Source organism: Coffea eugenioides, chromosome 11, assembly GCF_003713205.1.
Source record: "Coffea eugenioides isolate CCC68of chromosome 11, Ceug_1.0, whole genome shotgun sequence".
NCBI classification, from domain to species: domain Eukaryota; kingdom Viridiplantae; phylum Streptophyta; class Magnoliopsida; order Gentianales; family Rubiaceae; genus Coffea; species Coffea eugenioides.
Window position 1 is genome coordinate 48,729,171 of NC_040045.1, and position 26,825 is coordinate 48,755,995.

General features: G+C 37.4%; 3 protein-coding genes across 3 annotated transcripts; all 3 read left to right on the top strand.

Moving 5' to 3' along the window:
- Nucleotides 1-817: 817 nt before the first annotated feature.
- Nucleotides 818-6,712, top strand: LOC113751296 (ABC transporter B family member 15-like). The gene is made up of 7 exons (XM_027295250.1): nt 818-1,135; nt 1,231-1,285; nt 1,375-1,553; nt 1,645-2,102; nt 2,223-2,763; nt 3,474-4,373; nt 5,157-6,712. The coding sequence occupies exons 1-7, from the start codon at nt 905-907 to the stop codon at nt 6,540-6,542; spliced, it is 3,750 nt and encodes a 1,249-aa protein (XP_027151051.1). The 5' UTR covers nt 818-904; the 3' UTR covers nt 6,543-6,712.
- Nucleotides 6,713-9,985: 3,273 nt separating this feature from the next.
- On the top strand, nt 9,986-19,983 carry LOC113751436 (paired amphipathic helix protein Sin3-like 2). The gene is made up of 24 exons (XM_027295449.1): nt 9,986-10,371; nt 10,475-10,550; nt 11,309-11,536; nt 11,627-11,810; nt 11,896-11,994; nt 12,102-12,275; nt 12,378-12,678; nt 12,977-13,113; nt 13,613-13,688; nt 13,769-13,795; nt 13,944-14,137; nt 14,243-14,397; nt 14,570-14,697; nt 14,821-15,075; nt 15,321-15,908; nt 16,116-16,210; nt 16,455-17,081; nt 17,484-17,581; nt 17,661-17,799; nt 17,886-18,038; nt 18,154-18,317; nt 18,575-18,686; nt 19,149-19,324; nt 19,521-19,983. The coding sequence occupies exons 2-23, from the start codon at nt 10,477-10,479 to the stop codon at nt 19,275-19,277; spliced, it is 4,137 nt and encodes a 1,378-aa protein (XP_027151250.1). The 5' UTR covers nt 9,986-10,371; nt 10,475-10,476; the 3' UTR covers nt 19,278-19,324; nt 19,521-19,983.
- A 5,163-nt stretch (nt 19,984-25,146) lies between these two features.
- Nucleotides 25,147-26,596, top strand: LOC113753923 (probable galacturonosyltransferase-like 6). Its single transcript, XM_027298201.1, has one exon. It carries the CDS (start codon nt 25,268-25,270, stop codon nt 26,369-26,371), a length of 1,104 nt encoding a protein of 367 aa, XP_027154002.1. The 5' UTR covers nt 25,147-25,267; the 3' UTR covers nt 26,372-26,596.
- Nucleotides 26,597-26,825: the final 229 nt, after the last annotated feature.

Consider the following 26,825-nt stretch of genomic DNA (forward strand, 5'->3'; position numbering starts at 1 on the left):
GAGTAATACTGTGCATTTCGTCTGTAAACTTGAACTCTAAAATGCGAAATCTGAAATTTGAAGTTTGAATCAATTAAATTACTAAATTGTTAAATATTAAATTTAATATATTTGAGTGTATATCACATTAAGTGATAAGTAAATAGTTTATCACTTATTTTTTAAACAAGTTTTGCGTAGAAAAATCACTTAATTAGTAGAGAGATGTTTTATTTTTTTTTGCTATCAAACTCGTATGAACGTGTTAAAATATGAATTCATTAAATTTAAATATCAAATTGTGTTATCAAACAAAGTCAAACAAGGCTAAAAATTGAGATTTGAAGTTTGAATCCATTAAATTACTGAATAAAGTACTAAATCCAATACATTTGACTGTACATCATATTAAAGTAAATAATTTATCTCTTAATTTTCGGAGCACGTTTTGTCTATTAAATTTAGTACCACTTAATTAATTTAGATATTTTATTTTTTAATTATTAAATGTATCTAAATATATTAAAATATAAATTCATTATTTCAAGTGTTGAATCGAATTATTAAATAGGCTTTCACTTTGATTGACCCCGACAAATCAAGAATTGGGGAAAGGAAAAAAGAAAAAGATGAAACTAAAAGCCGGAGACTCTGCTACAGCAAAACTGTAAGTAAAAGCAAAAACCAGAATAAACCAAAAGTACAAGTCTCTGTTGAGGTCTATATATAACATATATGCTCCAATTCTCAAACGCAGAACCACACATGGTTTGCTTTCAACTCTGCCTTGAACCGGCACAGGCTTGTACTGAAGTTCTGGAGCAGGAGTAGAGAGTAGTACAGGCTTGTACTGAAGTTCTGGAGCAGGAGTAGTGAATAGTGATAACAAGTACTGAACAACAGTATTTGTTGTTGCCCTATCCAAATGGGATCAAAGAAATTAGATTCAACGTCATCAAAAAACAAGGGATCATTTCGTTCCATTTTCATGCACGCAGATAATATTGACAAACTTTTGATGACCCTTGGCTTTCTGGGGTCAGTTGGGGATGGGGTTCTAATGCCGATGATGCTGCTGGTGACAAGCGAACTCATGAACAATATTGGTGACGCAGCTTCGTCAGTAACAAAAGATTTCCGTCATAGCATTAACAAGGTCGGCCTCTTAATTTCATACCCTTGTCCCCATAAGCCTTCTTTTAAGATCTTCACATCTATGTTTCTTACCAAGTTGGTTTTGCCTTCATGCAGAACGCATTGATTCTCTGCTATATGGCAGCCGGGCAATGGATATCCTGCTTCATCGGTAGGTGTTTGTGCAATTGTTTTCATCACAAATTCGTTTTTCCTGGTTTTGCTTCAATTTATCCTTTCGTAATTAATTGGGTCTTCCAGAGGGGTATTGTTGGACTAGAACAGCAGAGAGGCAAGCTTCTACGTTAAGGGCACGATATCTTAAAGCAGTGCTAAGGCAAGAAATTGGCTACTTCGATCTACATGTGGCGAGCACAGCCGAAGTCATTGCAAGTGTCTCCAGTGACAGTCTTGTAATTCAGGACGTCATCAGTGAAAAAGTTGGTTTGTACTACCTGTTTTTTCTCGCAGCCGATGATATTTTATTTTGATGCCTAATTCGGTGTGTCAATATTCTTCAATTAACTGTAGGTTCCAGTGTCGTTGATGAATCTCTCGACGTTTGTGGGGGCATATGTTGCTGCGTTTGCAATGGTCTGGAGGCTGGCTATTGTTGGATTTCCTTTTATAATATTTTTGGTCATACCAGGTCTGATGTATGGAAGATCTCTTATGAGCATTGCTAGAAGGATCAGGGAAGAATACAACAAGGCCGGGATAGTTGTAGAGCAGGCCATTTCTTCCGTCAGGACCGTTTACTCCTTTGTTGGGGAGAGTAAAACTATCGCAGAGTACTCGTCTGCTCTTCAGGGGACACTGAAATTGGGGCTGCGACAAGGTTTGGCAAAAGGTTTGGCCATTGGTAGTAATGGTGTGGTGTTTGCAATTTGGTCTTTCATGTCCTATTATGGCAGCAGATTGGTCATGTACCACGGTGCCAAAGGAGGGAATGTTTTTGCAGTCGGTGCTGCCCTTGCCGTCGGTGGATTGTAATCATCTATCTATACTGAACATCAACTTCTTGAAATTTGATATTCTTGAATCGAATTTTTTAGTGCTTTGAGATGTGAAACTGGAAGTATACTAATTTTACTTGACGTATTCAACAGGGCACTGGGTTCTGCCTTATCCAACGTAAGGTACTTGTCAGAAGCTAGTGCTGCAGGTGAACGCATCATGGAAATCATGAAAAGAGTGCCCAAGATTGATTCGGACAACTTGGAAGGCCAAATTCTAGAAAACGTCTCGGGAAAAGTTGAGTTTAAGCACGTTGAATTCGCATATCCCTCAAGACCTGAAAGCATAATTTTCAAGGATTTTAACCTCGAAGTCCCAGCTGGAAGAACGGTTGCATTGGTTGGAGGAAGCGGTTCTGGGAAATCCACAGTTATTGCTTTGCTGCAAAGATTTTATGACCCACTTGGAGGTGAAATCCTGCTTGATGGGCTCAACATTGATAAGCTGCAACTCAAGTGGTTAAGGTCGCAGACGGGGCTGGTAAGTCAGGAGCCTGCTCTTTTCGCTACAAGCATTAAAGAGAACATACTTTTTGGGAAGGAGGATGCATCCGTGGAAGAGGTTATCGAGGCAGCAAAAGCTTCTAATGCTCATAACTTCATTTGTCAGTTGCCTCAGGGTTATGACACTCAGGTTTGTCTGTCCTTTATCTCCAAAGCTGATGTCAATAATATTTTACTGTGTACCGTTGAATTTATTAACAGTGACCAAAGCAAGTATGTCATCTCACAGAATTATTATTATTATTATTTTGGTATATGGTTCCAACAGCAGCAAATAATTTGTTCAAGTATAACAGTTTGCAGCAACACATAGATGCCAACCTTATGTGTCTGTCATCCACTCTGAAAGTTGACAAACCATTCTATAGCTGACAAAACGACTACTTTATTGATACTAAAAAGAGTACGTAGTAGTCCGGTAACCCTCCCCCCTCCAGTAATCTAAATCTGACTAGATATGTGATCACAACCAGCATATACTCTCTCTGTCAATGGCATGTGGTTTGCTTGCATGCCTTCTTCCTCCCTTCACCGGATAACTTATCCCAGTCTCTTGTATTCTTCTTTTAATTGGAGACGTTGAGCACTGAGAATAGACAGGCATTGTCAGGATATGATGGCATCTAAATTCTTCATGTTCCGCATCGTTTAATTAAAAGTAATCGATAATTAATTAATAAGTTGACTAATCCCACTAGTTCCGCGATTATATCTTATTTTTTACTCCATGAATGAATCATTATGGAATTTGCTGGCGTGCTTTTCTTTTCTTGATGGTATTTTGATCATCATGAATCCTAAATTACTACTAAAGAATATGCAATGATATCAACAAGGCAGGTTGGTGAGAGGGGAGTTCAGATGTCCGGAGGACAGAAGCAGAGAATTGCCATTGCCAGAGCCATTATTAAAACACCAAAATTGCTCCTCCTTGATGAGGCCACAAGCGCACTGGATGCCGAATCAGAGAGGATTGTTCAAGAAGCTCTGGACAAGGCAGCCGTCGGGCGCACCACCATCACCATAGCCCACCGTCTCTCCACCATCCGAAATGCTGACCTCATTGCTGTGGTCCAGAATGGCCAAGTCATCGAGACTGGCTCGCATGACGAGCTAGTTGAGGATGAAAATGGTTTCTACACGTCGCTCATCCGCCTTCAACAGACGGAAAAAATCAGCCAAGTTGAAAGCAATGCGAGCGCACTGGCGTCGCTGTCCAATGCAATCAGCGACAGGCACAGCACCAGCAGTCGAAGGCTATCAATCTTGAGCAGGTCCAGTTCGGCTAACTCAACCACTCCGAGCCATAGAGCAGAGAATGCAGCAGCTCCCGGGGATCAAGTGTTTTCAGTACCCTCGTTCAGAAGATTATTGGCCATGAACCTGCCTGAATGGAGGCAAGCAACGGCAGGGTGTATTAGTGCAGTACTGTTCGGCGCAATTCAACCGACGTACGCCTTGGCGCTGGGATCCATGATATCGGTGTATTTCTTGCCCGATCACAGAGAGATCAAGAAAAAGACGGAGATATATGCTCTGTCCTTTGTGGGGCTGGCAGTTGCTTCATTGGTGATAAATATATGTCAGCATTATAACTTTGCAGCCATGGGGGAGCATTTGACAAAGAGGATCAGGGAAAAGATGCTGTCCAAGATGCTCACTTTTGAAATAGGGTGGTTCGATCAGGATGAGAATACAACTGGTGCCTTATGCTCCAGGCTAGCAAAGGATGCCAATGTGGTAAGCAGCCTTTTTTCTTCGCTCGGTATTTTACCAAGTTCACCAGCAGGCCAAACGAGAGACTTAAAAAAAAACCAAAAAATAAAAATATGCTTGCTTTTGAACAAGAATTTATTCCATCCTCATTTACTTGGAATTGGTTCTGTGAATCAGATAATAGACGGCTCTTAATTTTGAATAGATTTTTCAGAATGTGTTCTGAAAGTTAAATCCACCAACATACTGATCATAAATTAATTGCACAGGAAGTTGGTCATAAATTAATTGCCTCCCATCCATTTGGAAAAAAAAAAAAGAAAAAAAGAAGCACCATCTTAGTACGTTAAGCCATTTTTTTGAGTATAAAATACTAGTACTTTTTTACCTTTGAAATTCTAAAAAAGAAAAGAGAAAGATTATTAGCAATGTCATTATATAAGAAAAGAAACAAAGGACTATCCTAAGAAACCACATTATTTTCATTTTCATTTTTTCCCCCTCTCTTTTCCATCTTTTTGGGCACGAACGAGAGAGGAGCCCATTGGTCTCTTATTTTAACGCAATCCAGTTTGAGGCCTGAAAATAGCCTGGACTAGAAACTGGGGCTTGAATGATTGGAGGAACTTTTGCAATCCGATCGAGCCTGGAATAGTGAATTATACAACTCCTTTTTTATTTTTTAAAGAAAAGAGAAAAAAAAGAGAGTAGTAATAATATATAATACTTTGGATTGTCGGATTACTTACAGGAAATTGTTGTGTTAATGTAATTCACCAAGTTTACGCTTGGTCCGTATTTGTACAGGTAAGGTCATTAGTTGGGGATAGAATGGCGCTGCTGGTTCAAACTATTTCTGCAGTGATCATCGCATGCACTATGGGCCTAGTCATCGCCTGGAAGCTAGCTCTGGTCATGATAGCCGTTCAACCCCTTATCATCACCTGCTTTTACTGTAAGCGCGTTCTGCTAACCACCATGACCAAGAAGGCCATCAAAGCCCAGCAGGAAAGCAGCAAGGTCGCTGCTGAAGCCGTCTCCAACCTTAGAACCGTCACCGCTTTCAGCTCCCAAGCTAGGATTCTCCGGATGCTTGAACAGGCCCAACGAGGCCCCCGACGGCAAAGCATTCGGCAGTCATGGTTCGCCGGTGTTGGGCTTGGTACGTCCAACAGTCTCATGTCGTTGACGTGGGCTCTCGACTTTTGGTATGGGGGTAAACTGATTGGAGAGGGTGAACTTGGAGCAAAAGCGCTGTTCCAGACTTTCATGATTCTGGTCAGCACCGGTCGCGTAATTGCCGACGCGGCTACCTTGACCAATGATCTAGCCAAAGGGTCCGAGGCTGTCGGGTCTGTTTTCGCAGTTTTGGATCGGTACTCCTCGATCGAACCTGAGGATCCAGAAGGCCACAAGCCCAACAAGGTTACGGGCCACGTCGAGCTCCGCGATGTCGATTTTGCGTACCCCTCCAGGCCCGATGTGATCATCTTCAGTGGGTTCTCCCTCAAAATTCAGGCGGGGAAATCAACGGCGTTGGTGGGACAAAGCGGCTCAGGGAAATCCACCATAATCGGCTTGATCGAGAGGTTCTATGATCCGCTGCGCGGGGTGGTGAAGATCGACGGTCGAGATATAAAAGCATACCACTTGAGATCGCTGAGGAAACACATTGCACTGGTGAGCCAGGAGCCCACATTATTCGCCGGCACCATACGCCAGAACGTCGCGTACGGAGCATCGGAGGACGTGGGCGAGGCGGAGATCATTGAGGCTGCTAAGGCAGCCAATGCTCATGATTTCGTCGCGGGGTTGAAGGATGGATATGACACGTGGTGCGGAGACAGGGGATTGCAACTATCGGGAGGGCAAAAGCAGCGGATTGCCATCGCCCGGGCTATCCTGAAAAACCCGGCAATACTGTTGTTGGACGAAGCAACCAGCGCACTTGACAGTCGGTCTGAAAAGGTGGTGCAAGATGCACTGGAGAGAGTGATGGTGGGAAGGACCAGTGTGGTTGTGGCGCACAGGCTAAGTACAATCCAGAGCTGCGATACGATTGCGGTTTTGGACAAAGGGAAGGTGGTGGAGAAAGGGACACATTCTTCTCTGCTGGCCAAAGGTCCGAGCGGAGCTTACTACTCTCTTGTCAGCCTCCAAACAACCGCCAATTCAACCGACGCCATTGCCTAGACACTGTCTTTAAACTTTTTCCCGCCTTCTCGAGTTTCAACCTTGATTGAGAGAGATTGGGCTCATCTTCATGAAGCACTAACATTTAATCAACTCAAACTGTATCCCGCGACTTTTAAAAGCACTATGCTTTTTTCCCTAAATGTTTAATAAGATTATGAAATCACGACAACTAATCTATAATGTCCCAAGCTGGATGAACAGCAATTTACAATTTCTTTTTTATTTTGTTTATTTCGAGTTGCTGTTCAGACGCAATAATGCGAACATTCATGCATACAAGCCGGGTTCACTTCTTGTTAGCATTATGGCTAGGTCTGGCAATCGGACCTAATGAGCCGGATTTTGATAAACTCAAATCCAACTCACATAATATTTGGGTTATGAACCTTAATCGGATTTAGTCCAAATTCACTTATTATTTCTTAATTTTCTTAATATAATTGCTCAAACTATTAAGTTGTAAAACTAATTTAACATTTACAAGACTATAATATTAAAACTAAACATGAACAAATAATAGTTCTTAAAACTATATAAACCAAAAAATTTTCAACAATATTTATATTTAATTCGTTCAAAATGCATGAAAAATAGTAATAAAATATGCGATCATAAGCCAAGACATCTTTAAAAGTTGAAACTTTTTTTATAATCTTGCGATTTAAATCCAAATATGCTTGATGATTTGTGTTTGTAGATCAAAAAGAAATCAACCAATATTATGCTACTACAAAAATTTACTCAACCAATAAGAAAAGTTAGAGTTTTAGTTATGCATTATTAATATTAGTTCTCAAGAAAACTCATAGAAGAGTCTTTAGATGTATTTTTGTGCTTTGTAATTTATATATATATTTAGTATTTAGTAATAATATATTTGGATATATAATTATACATAATATCAAAATATGAATATTATATATATGTAATTAAAGGGCCGGACTCATATCGGGTTTGAGCCAAATAAGGCTCAAGCTCGACTCATAATTAATTCGGGCCTATTTTTAGGCTCAAAATCAGACCGGATCATCAAATGATCGGGTTCATCGGATTTTTTATCGGACCGAATGAGCCGAGATCGGGCTGATCCAACCCATTGACAGTCCTACTTATGGCTCAATTTTCTCGAATGTTTTTGTCAGCACGTAATGGATTATTGCGTTAAAGAAGTGTTTGATGTGCTAAACGCGAATGGTGACGAGTAATCTGCTTTTCTGTCATCAAAGGTTCTTGCTTTAGTTTAGTTTGCCTAATTTTCTAATTTACACTAATTTGTCATTTTCTTGGTCACACGGTTTTCACTCCATTGACTCTTTAGAAATAGAAAAAATCGTTCAAAAGTACACCACATTTCGCTAAATGATATTTTCGTTCTTCACTTTTAAAATATTAATTTTATGTCCCTTATAAATTTAAGTTAACAAAATTTAGCTTCGAGCTAGATTTTTTTATTGCTTTTTAATTAGAAATTATCACATGACTCTCATGTGATAATTTTTTTAGGTGCAAAAAAGTTAGATCCATTTATTCAGGGCAAAAATAAATATAGATCACGTTAGACCTTACTTTTAAAGGGAGAAAAACAGGGATAGCTTGGGTCAAATTTCACTTTTTTAAAGGCAAAAATGTATGTAGATCGTATTATTTATTTAACTGCAAATTGCATCTAATCTTTTTGCCTCTAATAAATGACATGTGTAAGTTATATGATAGATTTATTGTAAAAAGTGATAAAAAAAAACTTAGGTTAAAACCAAATTTTGCTAACTTAAATTTATAAATGACGTAAAATTAATATTTTAAAAAATGAGGGATGAAAAATTTTATTTGACAAATGCGAGAAATGTTTTAAATGATTTTTCCTTAAAAATGAGTCAATTATGGGAATGAGCTCATTCTCTCTAATGCCTTGTGAGTAAAACTTGCTTCTTTTTTACTTGGTTTGCATTATTCTTTACCTCCAATATATACATTAAAGATCGTCAAAGTTCCAATCCGAGATTTTTGTATTTTGTAGATCGATACATGAATATGTTAGTTCTACGGATGTTGCAACAATTATTAGTTGGATATTGTTAACCTTTATTGCACAAGCTTAATACTTGATTTTTTTAATTATTTAAATCCGCATTCAATGCTTAAAGGAATTCCTTCATATGCAATTTAATCTATATTTATCTTCTTTTAATATCTTAGAAGTCTAGGAAAAAAAAATTAAAAGTACATATATAGTTTTTTTCCAAATTTTGTGGTCAAAAGAAAAGAGTTACCTGAATTAATAGCTAAAAAAAAAAATTTTACGAATTTAAATTCATATACACAATTCTTAAGTGTTTTTTAAGTTAAGTGATGCACTTGGAATAAAGTAAGCAAGGAAATATACAAACCAACAACCTTGATTTTAGATAACTATTTAATGACATTCGCTAGATAGATGGAGTATTTTATTTGTGTTATTTTTTTTACATGATTTATATTTGTACATTATTAAGCTAAACCTAATTTTTAATTCTTTGTATTGTTTTAGTTGTGAGAAACATTTTTTTCTTCAAATATATGCCAAATAATTGGCAACGTATTTTTGATCAACAAGCGTAAACACGAGGCAAGATTGCTACTTTTAATTAAAGGCGATCAAGAAAAAAAGACAATCAAATTAGTTTTTTCTTCATACTGTTGCCATTTCCTCTTTCAAATTTTCTCGCCAAATTGTTCCCTTTAATTAAAGTCGATCACAACAAAAATAAGTTGAATTATCTTTTCCCGCCATAATTCTGGACTTCCTCTTTCGAAAATTCTCGCCAAATTGTTCCTTTTAATTAAAGTCGATTCACGACAAAAAATAACTGAATTACCTTCTCGCGCCATACTTTAATTATCTCTTCTTTTGGAAATTCTCATTATCGTGTATTTTTCTTTTGCAACATGACCGTTAGTCGTTGAATTATATCATTGTTTCCCTTAAAAAGTATAATCTAATCGATTTTGATTCCAGATCCACGTATTTAATGAGAATCAAGCTAACCCTATATCTAAATTAACAACAATAAATAAGTATGATAGTAGAAAATTATGAATGCTGGAATGCATGCTCCTAAGTCCTAACCCTAGAAATTCATTCAGCTGCTGGGCACTAATTTTGTAACCCTAGAGCGAACGGTACCCAGGCTGCAAAAGTCAATTGGGCTCGTCAATACCCGCATTTGTTAACACTTGTCAGCAAAACAGTCCAAGCACTGCAAAGTGTAAACAGATCCAAAAGCCCAAAGTGTTCCACCGTCGAGAAAAAGACCTCCTTAGTACCCCCCACAAACCCATCGTCCAGACCTCAGCCAGCTTTCAATTTTTGTTTTTTCAATCTTTTTTCTTTTTTCTCTTTTGCATATATAACTGGAATGAGGTTTTTATTTTGGCAGAGTCACGTAATAGGATTACCGGAGTCTCTGGCATAGTATTAGTAGCCACATTACACCAATTTTTCTCACCTCTTTTGCTTTTACCTCTTTGTTTCTCTTCTTCTTCGTCTTCTTAAACCATACACTGCTCTGGAGTGTGTATTCTTGTTGGTTCCCAACGTTAGAGAGAGAGAGAGAGAGAGAAAAAGGAAGACAATAGAAAGAAGGGAGAAATAAGAAAGCGAGGGAAGAGAAGAGAAGTGAAGGGAGAAAACGTTTCATCTGATACTGCTAGACTCTGAGTAAAGAAATGACTTAGATTGTTTTGTTGATCCAGAAGTGTTGAACTGCTTTTTCTTCTTTGATTATATAGTTAGATCTGTCGAGGTCGTCTTTCTCTTCTCCTCAGATTTTCTGAGGAAACTTTAGAGGTGGGTTTCTCAGAAACCAGTAGATAAATTAATTGGTGGGTTTTTTTTTTAAATTTTGGGATTATTGTAATAAGATGAACTGATGATTGGTGTTGTTTTGCAGATATGAAGCGCTTAAGGGACGACGCTTTTGTGAACCCTCAATTTAAGCGGCCATTTGGTTCCTCTAGAGGAGAATCGTGAGCTTTTGTCTTCTTTCTATCTTCACGATTTTATCTGTTTTCTTTTTGGCTCTTGAAAATTTCGTGGTGGTTGATATTTGTTGTGGTTTTCTAGAACTGTTTTGTTTTTTCGAGTTTGTGTTTGATCCTGATGGTAGATTTCTCATGCAATTCTACTTGAAATTATGTCCGGTGACTCCCCGTTTGTTATTTTCCCAACCAGGGAATTTGACCAAATTGTATGCTGATCTTCAGTTAACCACTGGAATTTAGTGTCGTAAGGTACCATATATGGTTGCTAAAACCTTTTGTGATCAGGATTGGTGGATGTCCTGGTTTACCTTAAGCATAAAATTGGATTAGTTTTTTCTTGTAATCTTTTGGTGCTAATTGGTATTTGGAGAATTCAAAAGACCAATTTCTGAGATAAAGTTGTGATCTTTATGCTTTTCGTGTTGGTCTTTTTGTTAATTCTGCGCCCCCCCCCCCCCCCCCCCCCAAAAAAAAAACAACACACACACACACAGACCAAAAAAAAAAACCCCAAAATTGAAAATGTTTTCCCCTTTGGTTTAGGGGTTGGGTGGAAAGAACAAAAAGGGCGTGGGTTGCAGATAATGACAAATAGTTTAGCAAGCAACAAAATAATGCAACCACTCTCTTGGTGAATTTGGCTGCATGTTTATACCACCCAGTTCATGAGTTTTGAGTTATTAGCCTTTTGTGTAACTGATGTTAGTGACCTACTTTTTTCATCTTTCTATTTTTGTTGGAAGCTATGGGCAGCCGCAAGTTCCTGGAGGCAGTGGAGGAGGAGGTGGCAGCGGCGGAGGCGGAGGCGGAGGCGGAGGCGGAGGTGGAGGTGCAGGTGGAGGTGGTACTTCCCAAAAGCTCACCACAAATGATGCCTTAACCTATTTGAAGGAAGTTAAGGATATGTTTCAAGATCAGAGAGAGAAGTATGACATGTTCCTTGATGTGATGAAAGATTTTAAGGCTCAAAGGTACCTCAATTACATTATACAATAGAATTTCACAATTTGGCGTTTCTTGATTTCATCTAACTTTGGAAGTCTGTTAATTGCTTCCTTCAGAATTGACACAGCTGGTGTTATAGCAAGGGTTAAAGAGCTATTTAAAGGGCATCCCAACTTGATACTTGGTTTCAATACCTTCTTGCCAAAGGGTTATGAAATTACTTTGAATGATGAAGAAGAGGCCCCACCAAAGAGAACAGTCGAATTTGAAGAGGCTATAAGCTTTGTTAACAAGATAAAGGTTGATTTGACATTTACTTCTTGCCAGTGAGTTCATGAGTCTGTTTATCCTATTTTGGTTCTGATTGAGTACTCTTTTGGTGCAGAAACGTTTTCAAAGTGACGATCATGTCTATAAATCTTTTCTAGACATCTTGAATATGTATCGGAAAGAACACAAGGGCATTAATGAGGTCTACCAGGAGGTATATCTGATCGATGCTTATTTTGATTATAGTAGTTATGACTGTATAACAATTTTGTCATTCTTCATCCATTTGTTTCTGTTGTCGTATCATTGGCATATATGTAGGTGGCAGCACTTTTTGAAGACCACCCAGATTTGCTGGATGAGTTCACTAGATTTTTGCCTGATTCTTCGGCTGCTGCATCAGCACCTCATACTTCTTTTGGCCGACATTCTTTTCATCGCTATGATGAGAGGAGCTCTGCTGTGGCTACTTTGCGACAATCACAGATGGAAAAGGTTATTTTCAACTTGGATTTACCTTCCCAGAATTGCAATTGCTTATTAATTTTACCCTGTACAGTTCTAACTCAGAAAAGGGTTTCTGTCCTCCCACCTTAGCAACGTTTCCGTCGGGATAGAATTGTTAGTCCCCATGGTGAACGCGATCTTAGTGTAGAGCGTCCTGATACTGATGATGACAAAACTATGGTGAGATTGCATAAGGAGCAGAAGAAGCGTGCTGAAAGGGAGAACAGGGAAAGGAGAAACCGTGATCAGGATTACAGGGAACCTGATAATGAAAATAATGGGGACATAAGCATGCATCGTCTTACTGAAAAAAGAAAATCTGCTCGGAAGGTTGAAGATTTTGGCGGCAATACAGTTTCAGCCTCTTATGATGATAAAGACTCCCTAAAGAGTGAGTAAATTGATGGCTTTTTTTGCGAGGATAATCCACTAAATATAGATTTGTAGCCATTGAAGAACTTTTTGGCGCTATATGATAGTAGATGAATAAACCATTAATTTTTTACAGTTTCAAAAAGGAGCACTGTATAGGGATTAGAATATTTGCACTAAATCAAAATTGCCATTTTGGTTCTTTGTTGAGATTGCCTGGTAAAACTTTGACTCAACTGATTTGTACCTTTTTTTTTTGGGCTAAGACTTTCAACTCATATCCTTATTTAGATATGCTGTCTGCTTGATGTTTGCAGCCATGTATAGCCAAGAATTCTCTTTCTGTGAAAAAGTTAAGGAGAGGTTACGCAACCCTGATGATTACCAGGCATTTTTGAAGTGTCTTCACATTTATAGCACAGAAATAATTACAAGGAAGGAGTTACAGAGTTTGGTAGGTGTATCAGAGCTTCCTTTTTGTGCTTCCAAAAATTGGAGTCTATTTGCTTAGCTGGTTATTAATTGTTTAGGAAGATTAGGTGTTGGAATTTCATTTTATGTTATCTGTTAGCCTTCACTTTTGCTTCTTTGGACAATAACTAGGAGAATGCTATAGCAACTAATGTTGAGCTACAATTTCAGCTTAGTTTTCAGTATGGTTGTAACCTTGAGGTAGCATTTTCTATGCCAATAACTTAAGATTTTGTAACAATGTAACAGATTGCTGCTTGGTGCTAATACACAATTAGTACATTGTTTGTGTAAATAGCTTGAAGTTGGTTGTCCTCTTCTTTTAGTTAGCACTGAGAAGTATCCATTTCCACAAATTTATCCTTTTCATTCTTGATTGTCTGGTCTATCATCACTCTTGGGCTTACAAATTGATTTGGAAAACATGCTTCTAATAGTATATCATCATCAAATTGAGATTTTTTTCCCTTTATTCCGTTCAGGTTGCTGATTTACTTGGAAAATATCCTGATCTTATGGAGGGGTTCAATGAATTTTTGGAACGCTGTGAAAAAATTGGTGAATTACTGTACCTTCAGTGTTAGTAGATTTGTTTGCTTTAGCTTTGAGTTGAATTCTGACTATGGCCATTCCTGCAGATGGATTTCTTGGTGTCATGAGCAAAAGTAAGTTTGTTATCTGTTGTTTCCTCTGGATGAGTATTCATTTACAGCCCAAGTGTTGTGGAAAGTTATAAACTGCTACATGAGTGTATGGGTCATTTGAATTTAAGATGTGCTATGCAACTTGATGAAGTGATTTTAATGATAGCAGAATCTTTGTGGAATGAGGGACACAGTTCAAAAACACTCAAGTTGGAGGAAAGAGACAAGGAACATAAACGTGACATGGATATGGGTAAAGAAAAGGATAGGTACAAGGAGAAGTATTGGGGAAAATCCATTCAGGAACTTGACCTCTCAAATTGTCAAAGATGCACTCCAAGTTACCGGCTTCTTCCTGAGGATGTAAGAAATTTGCTTGTTTTTCGCCTATTATGATTGCATGTTTTTGATTTATATGAAGGATGCAGTATAACATCTAAGTTTATTTTAATATCATTTATTCTACAGTATCCAATCCCTTCAGCAAGCCAGAGGTCTGAGCTTGGGGCCCAAGTTTTAAACGACCATTGGGTATCTGTGACATCAGGAAGTGAGGATTACTCTTTCAAACACATGCGCCGAAACCAGTACGAAGAAAGTCTGTTCAGATGCGAAGATGATAGGTAAAATTATAGCAGTGTTATTGTAATCTGTTTATGCAATTAAAATATTTTCCAGGTTGTAGTTCATCGACTGTTGTACTTGTTGTAATTTTTGTCTGCTACCACTACTGATGAGTGTGCTTTTTTCTTCCCTTTTTTTTGGGGGGGGGGGGATGTGGGGGGTTGATTTCAGATTCGAGCTAGATATGTTGCTGGAGTCAGTCAGCTCAACAGCTAAGCGTGCTGAGGAGTTGTTGAACGGCATCAATGATAATTCAATAGGTGCAGATAGTCCAATCAGAATTGAAGACTACTTTACAGGTATGTTATTGGAGAATTCAAATGTAGTGCATGCCTCTGTTGCTTTACCTTCTGGATAGAAGGAAACCTGTACAAGTCTGTACTTTGACATGGTGGTGTTGGTTCTTTTCTTGTTTCCCGTAGCCCTCAATTTAAGATGCATTGAACGCCTTTATGGTGATCATGGTTTGGATGTGATGGACATTTTGCGAAAAAATCCATCTCTTGCATTGCCTGTTATATTGACCCGCCTAAAGCAGAAGCAAGAGGAGTGGACTAAGTGTCGTTCAGATTTTAACAAAGTTTGGGCTGAAATTTATGCCAAGAACCATTACAAGTCGCTTGACCACCGTAGCTTCTATTTCAAGCAACAAGATTCAAAGAACTTGAGCACCAAATGTAAGTTGTGCTGTATTTTTTTTCTTTTTTGCATTGCTTTTCTCAATATTCTTATGCTTTCTTATGGTGTAATAACTGTTTCCCCAATTCTATGTTCTATTGTTTCCTATTGTCAATGTTAGGAAATGGCATTGTTATTTATAGTCCTTCCAAAATGAGATAGGAGGAATTTTTGTGGCTTTCTTTTGTTCTTTATCTTTTTCAATTTTGGGTGTCATTAATCTGGTCTGTGTTGTTGATGGCAGCCTTGGTGGCGGAGATTAAAGAAGTTAAGGAGAAAAAGCAAAAAGAGGATGATGTGCTTCTTTCTATCGCTGCTGGAAGTAGACATCCTATAGTTCCAAATCTTGAATTTGAATATACTGATACTGAAATTCATGAAGACTTGTATAAACTAATTAAATATTCATGTGAAGAGGTTTGCTCAACAAAAGAACAATTAAGTAAGGTTATGAGGCTTTGGACTTCCTTCCTTGAGGTAATGTTGGGTGTTCCTTCTCGGCCTCGTGCTTCAGAGGTTACTGAAGATGATGTACTGTCCAAGCGTCGTGCTACCAAAGGTACTGGGACAAGTGTAGTAGAAAGTGATGGAAGCCCAAGTGCTGATGCTACTACCATGAATTCTAAGCAGTCAAAACCCACCTGCAATGGAGATGCAGACACTTCACCTGCACGTATTAATTCTGGCAGGACTAGCTTCACAAATGCAGATACGATGGCCAAAGAAGATGGATTAACAGTGGCTTCTGGTGAGCGGTTAACTAGTTCTGATGCTGCAGTTGCTACAGGAGCAGATGTAGCTCATGGAAGAATCAACTCGGAAATAACTTCAGGTTGATACATCTTGATATGGACTATGCTACTATTTGCGCTTCTTGCCATACATTATTTTGTTTGTGGGGTTTTTATCTCACTCTGTCAGTCAAAATGGCACTTACTGTTGCATAGAAAATTTGTTTTGGTTTCAATGATGTTGGATGGTGTGATATTATTAAGTCACGTTCATCTTCATCATATAATTTGTCTTCTTGTATGTCAAGGGCGTGGTGCAACTTCTTCGCGACCTATTAATGGGGGAGGAGTTGAGGATAGTCATGGGGCGAAGTCAAATGTTGGAGATATTCTATCATCAGAGGTAAGCTGTTTTATCTGCCTTGACTTTTTGGATTTGGAGGGAGGAATTGGGGAAAGGAAATGTGTCTGTGGGATGGCAAAACACAGATATTGACCCCCCTCCTTTTTTCTCTTTCAGTGCCTTTGTGTAATTCATCCTTGCCTCTCTGTCTGTGTGTGTGTGGGTGTGGGTTTAGAGCGTTCATCACATGCATTGGTGGAGGGCCAACAATTTAATACAAGTGGTGCTCTGTTTTGTGTTACAGGGCGGTGATGCTTCAAGACTGCTGGCATTGGCAAATGGAGGGTTTGCAGAGGGGTCTAGACATAATAGTTTCAACAAGGATTCGGTTGATCCATCCAAAAATGAGAAAGAGGAGGGGGAGTTATCACCTAATGGTGATTTTGAAGAGGATAATTTTGTTGCATATCGGGAAAGTAGCTCACAAGTCATTCCTAATGCTAATCATGGTGACGAAAACATGCAATATCCAAATGGAGTGGGCGAGGAGATCTCTTGTCAGGATGCTGCTGGTGAAAATGATGCAGATGCTGATGATGAAGACAGTGAAAATGTTTCTGAAGCTGGTGAAGATGTTTCTGGCAGTGAGTCCGCAGCTGATGAGTGCTCACGTGAAGAGAACGAGGAAGAGGAAGATGGAGAACATGATGAGATTGATGGCAAAGGTGAGAGTGAAGGTGAGGCAGAAGGTGTGGGTGAAGCACACTTTGTTGGTGGAGATGGTGCATCAATGCCAATGTCGGAGCACTTTCTTCTTAACTCTAAGCCTCTCACAAAGCATGTGCCCTCAGCATTAAGTGATACTCGAAAGGCGAATTCACGGATCTTTTATGGAAATGATACTTTCTATGTGCTTTTTCGGCTTCATCAAGTAAGTTATAGTTCTCTTTATTGTTTTATTGTCTTGTTCTCAGATTGGGTGATCTGTTCACTGTGTCATCATAGATGTTTGAGTTTCGCTGCTTCTTTTAGAGAGAGAGAGAGAGAATGGAGACTAGGAAAACTAACCTTTGAGTGGGAGATCTTGAACCGTAAAGAGAGATAGGTACAATTTTTTCCCAATTCCATGATTTCTGAGGCCTGCTTTCTGTTCAAGAGCGTTTTATGAACTCTCTGATGAAACACCACTATTCTTCTGAACTTGGATTCCTTCCTCCATGGTGTGTAGGAAGGGAATAATAGTTCCCATTAACCCTGGTCTCTTCTTTCCTAAAGGATAGATGATTGTTCCGCCTTCTGGTAACATATTATTATCTTCTTAATTTGTTACCAGGTACTGTATGAAAGATTATTATCAGCTAAGCAGAACTCTGCATCATCTGAACTGAAATGGAGAAATTCAAAGGATACTGATACTGATCCGTATGCCAGGTGGTTTAGCAGCATGCTACTCTTCTTCACACAGTTGTGGCATCTAACATTTATTCAATGAAAATTTTGTTTAATGCAGATTTATGAGTGCGTTATATAGTTTGCTTGATGGATCTGCTGACAATGCTAAGTTTGAGGATGATTGCCGGTCAATAATTGGGAACCAATCTTATGTGTTATTTACCTTGGACAAGTTAATATATAAGTTGGTCAAGCAGGTAATTTCCCATAAATCTGTAAAATCTTTATCCTTTAAAGCTTTTTGTCTTGTTAAGGGATTCTGACTTTTAATGTTTTTCTGCAGCTTCAGACTGTTTCAAGTGATGAATTGGACAACAAGCTGCTTCAGTTGTATGAGTATGAAAAGTCTCGGAAACCAGAAAAATTTGTTGATTCAGTGTATTATGAGAATTCGCATGTCCTTTTGTACGAGGAGAATATTTATCGGTTTGAATGTGTAGGTCTTCGATCGCCTTCTTTTCTTTCTTTCCCCTGCTAAATGGTATTTGCTTTTAGTAATATTCTTTTGTATTAATACAAGTGAATTATGAGTTGTTTCCGTGCTATTTTAGACATCTTCTCCAACCCGTTTGTCCATCCAACTGATGGATGATGGAAATGAGAAGTCTGAGGTGGTTGCCGTTTCCATAGATCCAAATTTTGCAGCCTATCTGTACAATGATTATCTGTCAGTTGGCCAGGGAAAAAAGGAGTCATCTGCTGTTATGCTCAAGAGGTATTGGAACTATTTCCAATTTATGAGACTTAGCAAATAATTTTAGCACTGATGACTTAAGCAGGGGAGTGAGTGTGGGAAGTTTGGGACTCCTTGTTCATATGATTTTACTCTCTCTCTCTCTCTGTTTTTTTTTTTTGGCTCTCAGGAAAAGTTATTGAATTTGAAAATTTTGGAATTTGACTGGATTATATGGCATTGGCTTGAATGAATTAACTAGACAATCTGATATGTTTCATTTTCCTTGATCTGTGCAGGAATAAGCGTAAATTTGCTGAGATTGATGAGGACTCTGCTTTTTGCAAGGCCATGGAAACTGTTCGAGTGTGGAATGGCTTGGAGTGTAAGATGTCTTCCAACTCGTCAAAGGTATGCTTTTGTGAATCTGTGGTTTTGTATTGGTGGCTTTTTGGTAGTTTAAGGAAGTATGATCTTGTAGTATCTTCATTTGGCTTCATAAATATCCTTTAAAGGATTTTCTCATGTAATGTCCTCCTTGGCAATAATATAAAAGCTTCTAGAAGTGAAACCTTTTAGCAATTTTTATTTATTATGATGAATGTTGGTTTTTAAGTTGGAAGGGTTTTCTCCAACATTCTTTTGCAAAACCAGTTCGACTTCTTGGTATAGGAGTTGTTGTAATGTAGATCTGGCATAGTAATTGGTTCCAAGGACGTAATCTTTTGGAAGTGAGAGACGAACCGGACAGTTACCTCTATTCACTTCTTTGCGTGTAGAATTAGAATCCAATCATACCATCTCCAAAGTGTTGCTGGATGATGATTGTTCTTTCATCACATTGTAGCTCTCTAATTATGGAGCTTGTTGCAGATCTCATATGTTCTCGACACAGAGGATTTCTTTTTCCGATTGGGAAGGAAAAGAAGAAACGTATCTGGGAGCAAATCAGATGAGCCAAGAGTAAAACGATTCAACCAATTTTTGACGGCATCGTTGTAATACTATTATTATTATCTGCCGTCCTCCTGATAGCATTGTGTTCGAAGGTATGCATTGTCTCTGGAGAGGTGTTAAAATGTTGGAAGGTTTTGCAATAGTTGCTCGCCCTCTCACACCCACCTCGAGAACTAGAGGCACTCAGTGTTAGCAAATGCTTATCCGTAGCTGCACGTTTTTTTTTTTTTTGAAAGGCTTTTGTGGACATTCATATCTCTCTTTAACATTTCATATTTTGTATTGTAGAACTTGGCTGGCGAATGGTGTCCGGGCAAAGACTCAAGTGAAGCAGTCGTCCGTTTGTAATTTCTTATTCCAACCTGCTGAATAACATTTTGAGGGCAGTGAAGGAAGGTTATGATGGGCTTGTGAGCCGTAGTTTGTACATAGGGGGTTTTAACCCATGTTCTTGAATGTGTAGAGCCTGTGTTTATTTCACCTGTATTTGCATTTTTTTCTTCTCAGAAAGGGGGTGCATAAGAGACCTGCTGTCTGTCATTGTTATATTTTACAGTTTACCTACCTGGTTCTGGTTCTGGTTCTGGTTCTGGTTGTAGTAGTCTAGTCCCCATTATATCTGGAACAATTTTTCTGGCAGTTGTTATTCTGTCACTGTGTTGGCCTTATGTAAGAAACAGTGATGAAACAGGAGGTTTAAAGTTTTGTAATGGAAGTTCTATTACGACACTGACAAAATTGTCTTAGGATTTGTTGGGAGTTATAAAATATTCCTGTTGCAGATGATCCGCGGTGGTCAATAATAATAACCGTAACAATTTTTAATATGTAAACCCCCTTCCCCCCGCCCCAAAAAAAAAAAAGGAAGAAGAACATTATGCACGTGGGTTTTGTACTGGCGAACGTGTTGTTTAAGACTTATGAATGAATTTAAGCGTGCATCTGAAAATTAAAATCTAAATCCGTTAAATTAATAATTAAACTCTAAATCCGTTAAACTAATGAACAGTTTATCACTTATCTTTTGAAATAAATTTTACTTAGAAAATTAAGAGTCACTTAATTAATTTAAATGTTTTATTTTTTGTTATTGAACGAATTTAAAGACGTCAAAATATAAACTCATTAAGTTTTTAAGTGGTTAACTGAATTATCAAACAAGACTAATGGCGCACTAAGTCCCATGGGCATTAGTTAATTTCTACCCAACAGTTAGGTTCACGTCTTTCTCGCTCTCGGACTCTGTTGGCGTACCGATACCACTACTGTGCATACTCGAAGCTACTCCGGTGGAACTGGAATAACTTACCATTAGATTTGTACTGCGTGGCAGTCGACACATTCAACTTTGAACTAAGTACACATGCACCTAGTAGTAGTATATATAACCGACTGCTCTGAGAGTAGTTGACCATCAAAAGAGTTTTAAAATTTTACTTGAGTGTATATTAAGGGATTAAATTTCTTGGTTTGTATTCTAAAAATTTAAACTTTTCTAAAAATTTTGTCATGGGGGGAGGGGGCGGCTTATGTAGTATGGGTAGATGGTGCGTCAATCCCTTTTGAGTTTCTTTTGATCTTTTTTCCTAGTATAAAGTATGAGTAGATCTAGCATAGATTTTAACGTGTTTGGATTAAAAAAAAATAGTAGTATATTTATTCCACGCCGTCAAAGTAGTATTTTTAACTCGAGAAATAAAAAATAAAGGGTTTGTTTGGATTGAGATAATTTTAGATAAAATAATTTGCTTCACAAATTTCAATAACCTTTTCATCTTGTCAATCGTTTTTTTATCTCATATATATCACATCATAAAAAATACTACAGTAATTATTTCAAATAAATCATCCAAATAAACTGCTATTCAGACAAAAAATCATCCGGTTGCTTCTCGTGAAACGCTTGCTGGCTGCCTTTCTAAGACTTTGCGGCGTCGAACGAACCATCCGAAGTGTGTTGACAATTATGACAGAAACAACAATTAATACTACTAGTACTTATATTAGTACATGTGTTTGAAAATAATGAGAGAGAGAGAGAGAGCAGCATTCCTTCCTCCAAAATCTGTCAGATTCAAAGGCGTGATTGTACAACTTAGATCCCAGTCTACCATATATTCCATCATCGAAGCCTCTTCAAAATGGTATAGCGGTTTCTACCATTTCTTTGGTATTAGACTGACATAATGGTACATGGTATTCTGCCTCACATCAAGTCAATAGGAACCAGAGGACAACAACTGACAAGGCTGACTTCACCTTGAGAATGAAGCACAAAATAAGAGATTAGAACTAAAAGATTACCGGGAAGCTGATAAAGAGGTGTGCTGAGAATTGCATCACATGATAGGCAGGCTATGAATGTGAATGTTTAGTTATATATTATTTCAATAAAAAAAATTTGGTCTCCAAAATTTATAATTTTAAGCACATTTAGAACAATTGATGGAACTTAACATTGATTAACAGTCAAAATCGTTTTAGCAATAAAATTGATTTCCTATACCACAACCTCCTAATTTTTGTTCTGTATATCAAGTGTGTATTATTATCCAATTTTAACTTATTTAACGAAGATATACTTTTTAGGTTAAATGATAATGTTGTGCCTATATTATTCTATATAGAGTACATAGTGGTTAATGACACTATGTTATCTAATTTGAATTATTTATCTATATAACCAAAAAAGTAAAACAATCAAAATATATTTCATTAAAAAAAACTATAGTAGGTCAACTATATATAACCAAGAGACATTTAAAATACTTTGAACTCGTGCTAAATTGCTCTCGTAGTAGGGGCACAATTTATTTACTTTTCTGTCTATTAAATCCAAAGTTTCAATGGAAAGTTTTAAACTAGTTACTTTGCTATTTGTTTACCTTAATATTTTACCACAACCCTCCCACACGTTACCTTAAGAATTTTATTGAATTATTCAAACAATTATACAAAATATTAATTTCATCTTAAATTCAACTGATAATCTATTAAAATTGAAAAAAGAAAACAAATCTGATTTACTTATAGTTCATATTCTTTATAGTTTGAATGGATATCTAATTGAGTGTTTAAATATCAATACAAGTAACAAAAAAAAGAATTCATTATCAATTAATTCTCCATAATGCAAAACCATACATACATATATTATGCTACATTTGGCACCAGTTATGCAAGAGTAAAAGTCTATGAGAAACAAGTGGGATGAATACACAAAATAAAAAGAATAAAAGAAAGAAGGTTCCTGAACTTTTGCACGTTTTCAACATAATTTCAATCTAATTTGCATTTTTGTCCTTTGAAATTGTTAATATCACTATTTAAAATCTAAGATACCATGATGATCCAAATTCGAAACATTGCTATAAAAAATGCAAAGTCAAAACTATTCAGTAGTGGCAACTTTATTTTGATCTTTAATCATCATTTTTTCGTCAATTTACTAAATATGCTTAAGATTTGAAACACTGGGACCAAATTTGTTTTGATCCAAGCATTAATGATCAGTCCTACACACATGCAGAATATTATAAACAGGAATTGTATTTCTTCCAAATTTTGGATATATGTTATGTATTGATTTAAATTACAACTTTTAAACTTATTTCTTCATAATGGTTGGTTAGTGATGATTTAGTTTTAATATTATTGTGATATCATTTTCTAATAAAGTGGAGGTGATTTGTCACTTAATCATAAATTTTTATCTCCTTTTGCCTAAAAATATGTTCAAGTTCGGGAGTACCAACTGTAAAAAGTTTTTATGTTATTTGAAAGAAAATTATTCATTCATTAGTAAATTCGGGCATGTCATCTTGTATTATATTGTCCATGAAAATATATGGAATACTTTTAATGTGAAGATTGTTTGTTGTCCTACTTTTAGAATAGACAATGAGCAGTTATATTTTTATATTTACACCTATTAAAAATATTTCTTAACTGTATCACTACATTGTTTAATCAATACGAATATTTGATTTCAAGCATGTATACATTAGTACAAATACCATTAGTATTACTAGTGATAAAGGGCGCACTCAATCTATGTACAATTTAAACAATCACTTTTTATATGGAAGAAATTGGTATAAAATTTTAATAAACAAAAAACTTTGATCTTTTAAAAGTTTTTTTAATATTATTTTAATGAATTTGGTAATTATAACGTTTGTGGTTGGTTATTGGTGAAAGTTGTTTGTGTTATTGGTCGACAATATATAGGCAACATGTTAATCAGATGATAAAAGTATAATTAAGTGATAAATTAATCTTTTCTACACTATCAATGTTGGATGAATTATAAATATGCAAAATTTGAATTTAAAATTCAATTTTTACATACATGTCATAGATTCAATGGTAATAGTGTATGCACTGTCGGTGTATATAACATTTGCTCGTAAGTGATTGCGATGATAATGCTAAAAATTTAAAACTGACAAATAGGGTCTAATTAAATTTCACCTATACGCACTGTGGTTATTATTATCAATTCATTCTCATTAATTTGGTCTAATACCATTACAAATGCATTTTTAAAACATTTCCTTATGTTCTACCCGCAAATATTAAAAACAATCATGCAACAACATATTACTTCTGCTACAAATATTACATCTCAACTAATTAATTAACCATTCGTTTACTCCTTTACAGTTATTAATTCCTTGGTTTAATTAATTGTACACATTAATTTACGATCATTTTCCTCCTTCCCATGATTGGTTTAATTCTCCTCGTTAATTGCTTCAACTACTAACAAGTTGCTTTTTAACTTCCCCAACTCTGCCGTCCATAACAAAAGCTCTGCACTTTCAGTTCTCTCAATCATCTTTATGTTCATTCAATCTGAGTCCCATAACCCTGTCACAACAGCACCTCGTTCCTCTCAATCTGTATTAAGCCTTGTGTCTCCCGGTAAAATTTACCACTCATGTGCCTGATCTAAACCGCTTTGACGTCAGTAATTGTAATCGTGTCTTTCATTCACGTGATCCGTACCCCTTACCAACGGATTGGTACAAACCACTATACCATTTTGTCGAATTTTCGATTCCATCATATAAAGAGAGCTTTGACGTTTATCCACCGGCGCCCAGCTGGCCCGCCTAAAATACCAACAGTTTTGAGCGGCTAACGGCTCCGTCCGTCCTCCAGGACTCCCACATAATTAATTAAAGCTAGGGCATAATTTGTTAATAATGTGTGTTTTAAAATTGCTTACCAAAAAAAAATGTGTTTTAAAATTCAAAGCATGCTTTTTTCTGGTTCTGTTACAAAAATCTTTTCTCATTTACTTGAAGCATATAAGTTGGAAAAAAAAAGAAGCATTCAACTCTAACGTTTTGAAGAGTTCAAGTCAAATTCAGGACACGATAATAATTTATCTTGCCATGTACTCCTATAATCATTTAGTCTTACAATACAAGTGATTAAACGGTCAAACCTCCCAAGTGTGTGTGTGTGTGTGTTTGGTCCGAAGCACGGTAGAAGGTGGGTAGACATGCTTCTTCTTCTCTCCTTCATTTAAAAAAAAAAAAAAAAAAATCTTTTTCGGGTTTTTTTTTTTGGTTTTTGTTTTTCAAAATATTTATTTGTTCAAGTAAATAAAAGGAAGAAAGAAAGAAAACTTTTAGCGGAGCATGTGGCCACACACCACGTGCGTAATTAATTAAAATGCGTGAACGAACCAACATTCCTTCAGGTTCCTAGAAGAAGCCAACCAAAGCAGCTGCCTGCAACTTTGAAATACTCCAAGATTCAATACATATTTACTATTAGTACAAAACTCAGCCTCTTCATCAAATCAAACTCGGCAACGCGTTTCTGTTCATTTTCAAATTCTCATATAGTAGTAGAAGTATCTTCCTTGTCAACAAGAAACTGATGATAGTACTAACTCCACTCCTACTACTAATACGCGTTTCTGTTTTTATGCTTTTTAACCTTTCTGGGTAGCACAGAGTCCAGAGACCAATTACCATCTTCAGAACAGACCACAGAGCAAGAGCATCCATCTAGCTGGCATGGTCCGTTGCAGATTCATTTCCTCTTTTGTGCTAGTTTCGCTGCTGCTTTTACCAACGCTTGCCAGCCGATCATTCCCCACAAAACTAGATGCCAGGCCTTCGCCAGGATACCGTGAAGCACCGGTGTATAGGAATGGAGACCAGTGTCAAATCTCAGCTCCGAGAGACTCGGGGGAAATGGGTGTTGGTCGTCCTTTCCTCGTTCACGTGGCCATGACGCTTGATTCTGTCTACTTTAGAGGTTCCGTGGCAGCAGTTAACTCCATACTCAGGCATGCTTCTTGCCCGGAAAACATTTTCTTTCACTTCGTCGCAGATCCAGCTTCCAGTGCCGCCGGCTCTTCACCTACGCCTGACGAATTCGCTAGAATCCTAAGATCCATCTTTCCGTCCCTGGCTTTCAAGGTTTATCCTTTCAACTCTTCCGAGCGTGTTAAGAATTTGATATCCTCTTCCATTCGTCAAGCTCTGGATAACCCCTTAAACTACGCAAGAAGCTACTTGGCTGAAATCATCGACCCATGTGTATCCCGAGTGATTTACCTGGATTCTGACATCATCGTCGTCGATGACATCCAGAAACTGTGGTCAACAACTCTGACCGGTTCTAGAGTAATTGGTGCTCCCCAGTACTGTCATGCCAACTTCACCAAATATTTCACCAATCAGTTCTGGTTTCGACCAGATTTTTCAAAGACTTTCCGAGGAAAGAAACCGTGTTATTTCAATACAGGGGTGATGATCATGGATTTAGACAAGTGGCGGAGGGGAGACTTTACCGGGAAGATTGAGAAATGGATGGAGATACAGAGGGAGACGAGGATATACGAGTTGGGTTCGTTACCACCTTTCTTGCTGGTTTTCGGCGGAGAGGTTCACGCGATTGATGACAGATGGAATCAACACGGCCTTGGCGGGGACAATGTGGTAAACAGTTGTAGATCATTGCACCCCGGTCCGGTTAGTTTGCTGCATTGGAGCGGAAAGGGAAAGCCATGGGTGAGGCTTGACGAAAGAAGGCCATGTCCTGTAGATCATCTATGGGAACCCCATGATTTGTATAGGCAACGTGGCCACAACGGCCGCCGCGCACGGTGGTGACCTGACGCAAATTTTTTAGTTCTTTCTCTTTTTTTTTTTTCATTTTCTATTGGTTCATTTGTTACTTTGTCCCTTGATATATTCATATTCGACAATTCTTTTGTATATATAATACCGGGCAATCCGATAGTGTTTGGATACATCAGAGAATAGATTTGTTGGCTTCCCTGTATGAGAAATTTTGGATGCAGAGCAGCCCTTTTGTTTGCCCGTTCAGCGAGCCAAAATGGTGGACGGAACCAACCGAGTTGTACTTCAATACAGTGAATGTTGGTCTTTTGGACAATAAACAATTCTTTGATTCGAGCATGATGACTGTTTCTTTCTTGTATATTTGATAAATAGAGACCTCGTAAATGAAAAATTCAAAGTTTTTTCAGTCCTTCAATATAAGATTTTATAATAAACCATTTTTTTGCAGCATTAACTTCTAGTGCTATTTCTTAATTTGTGC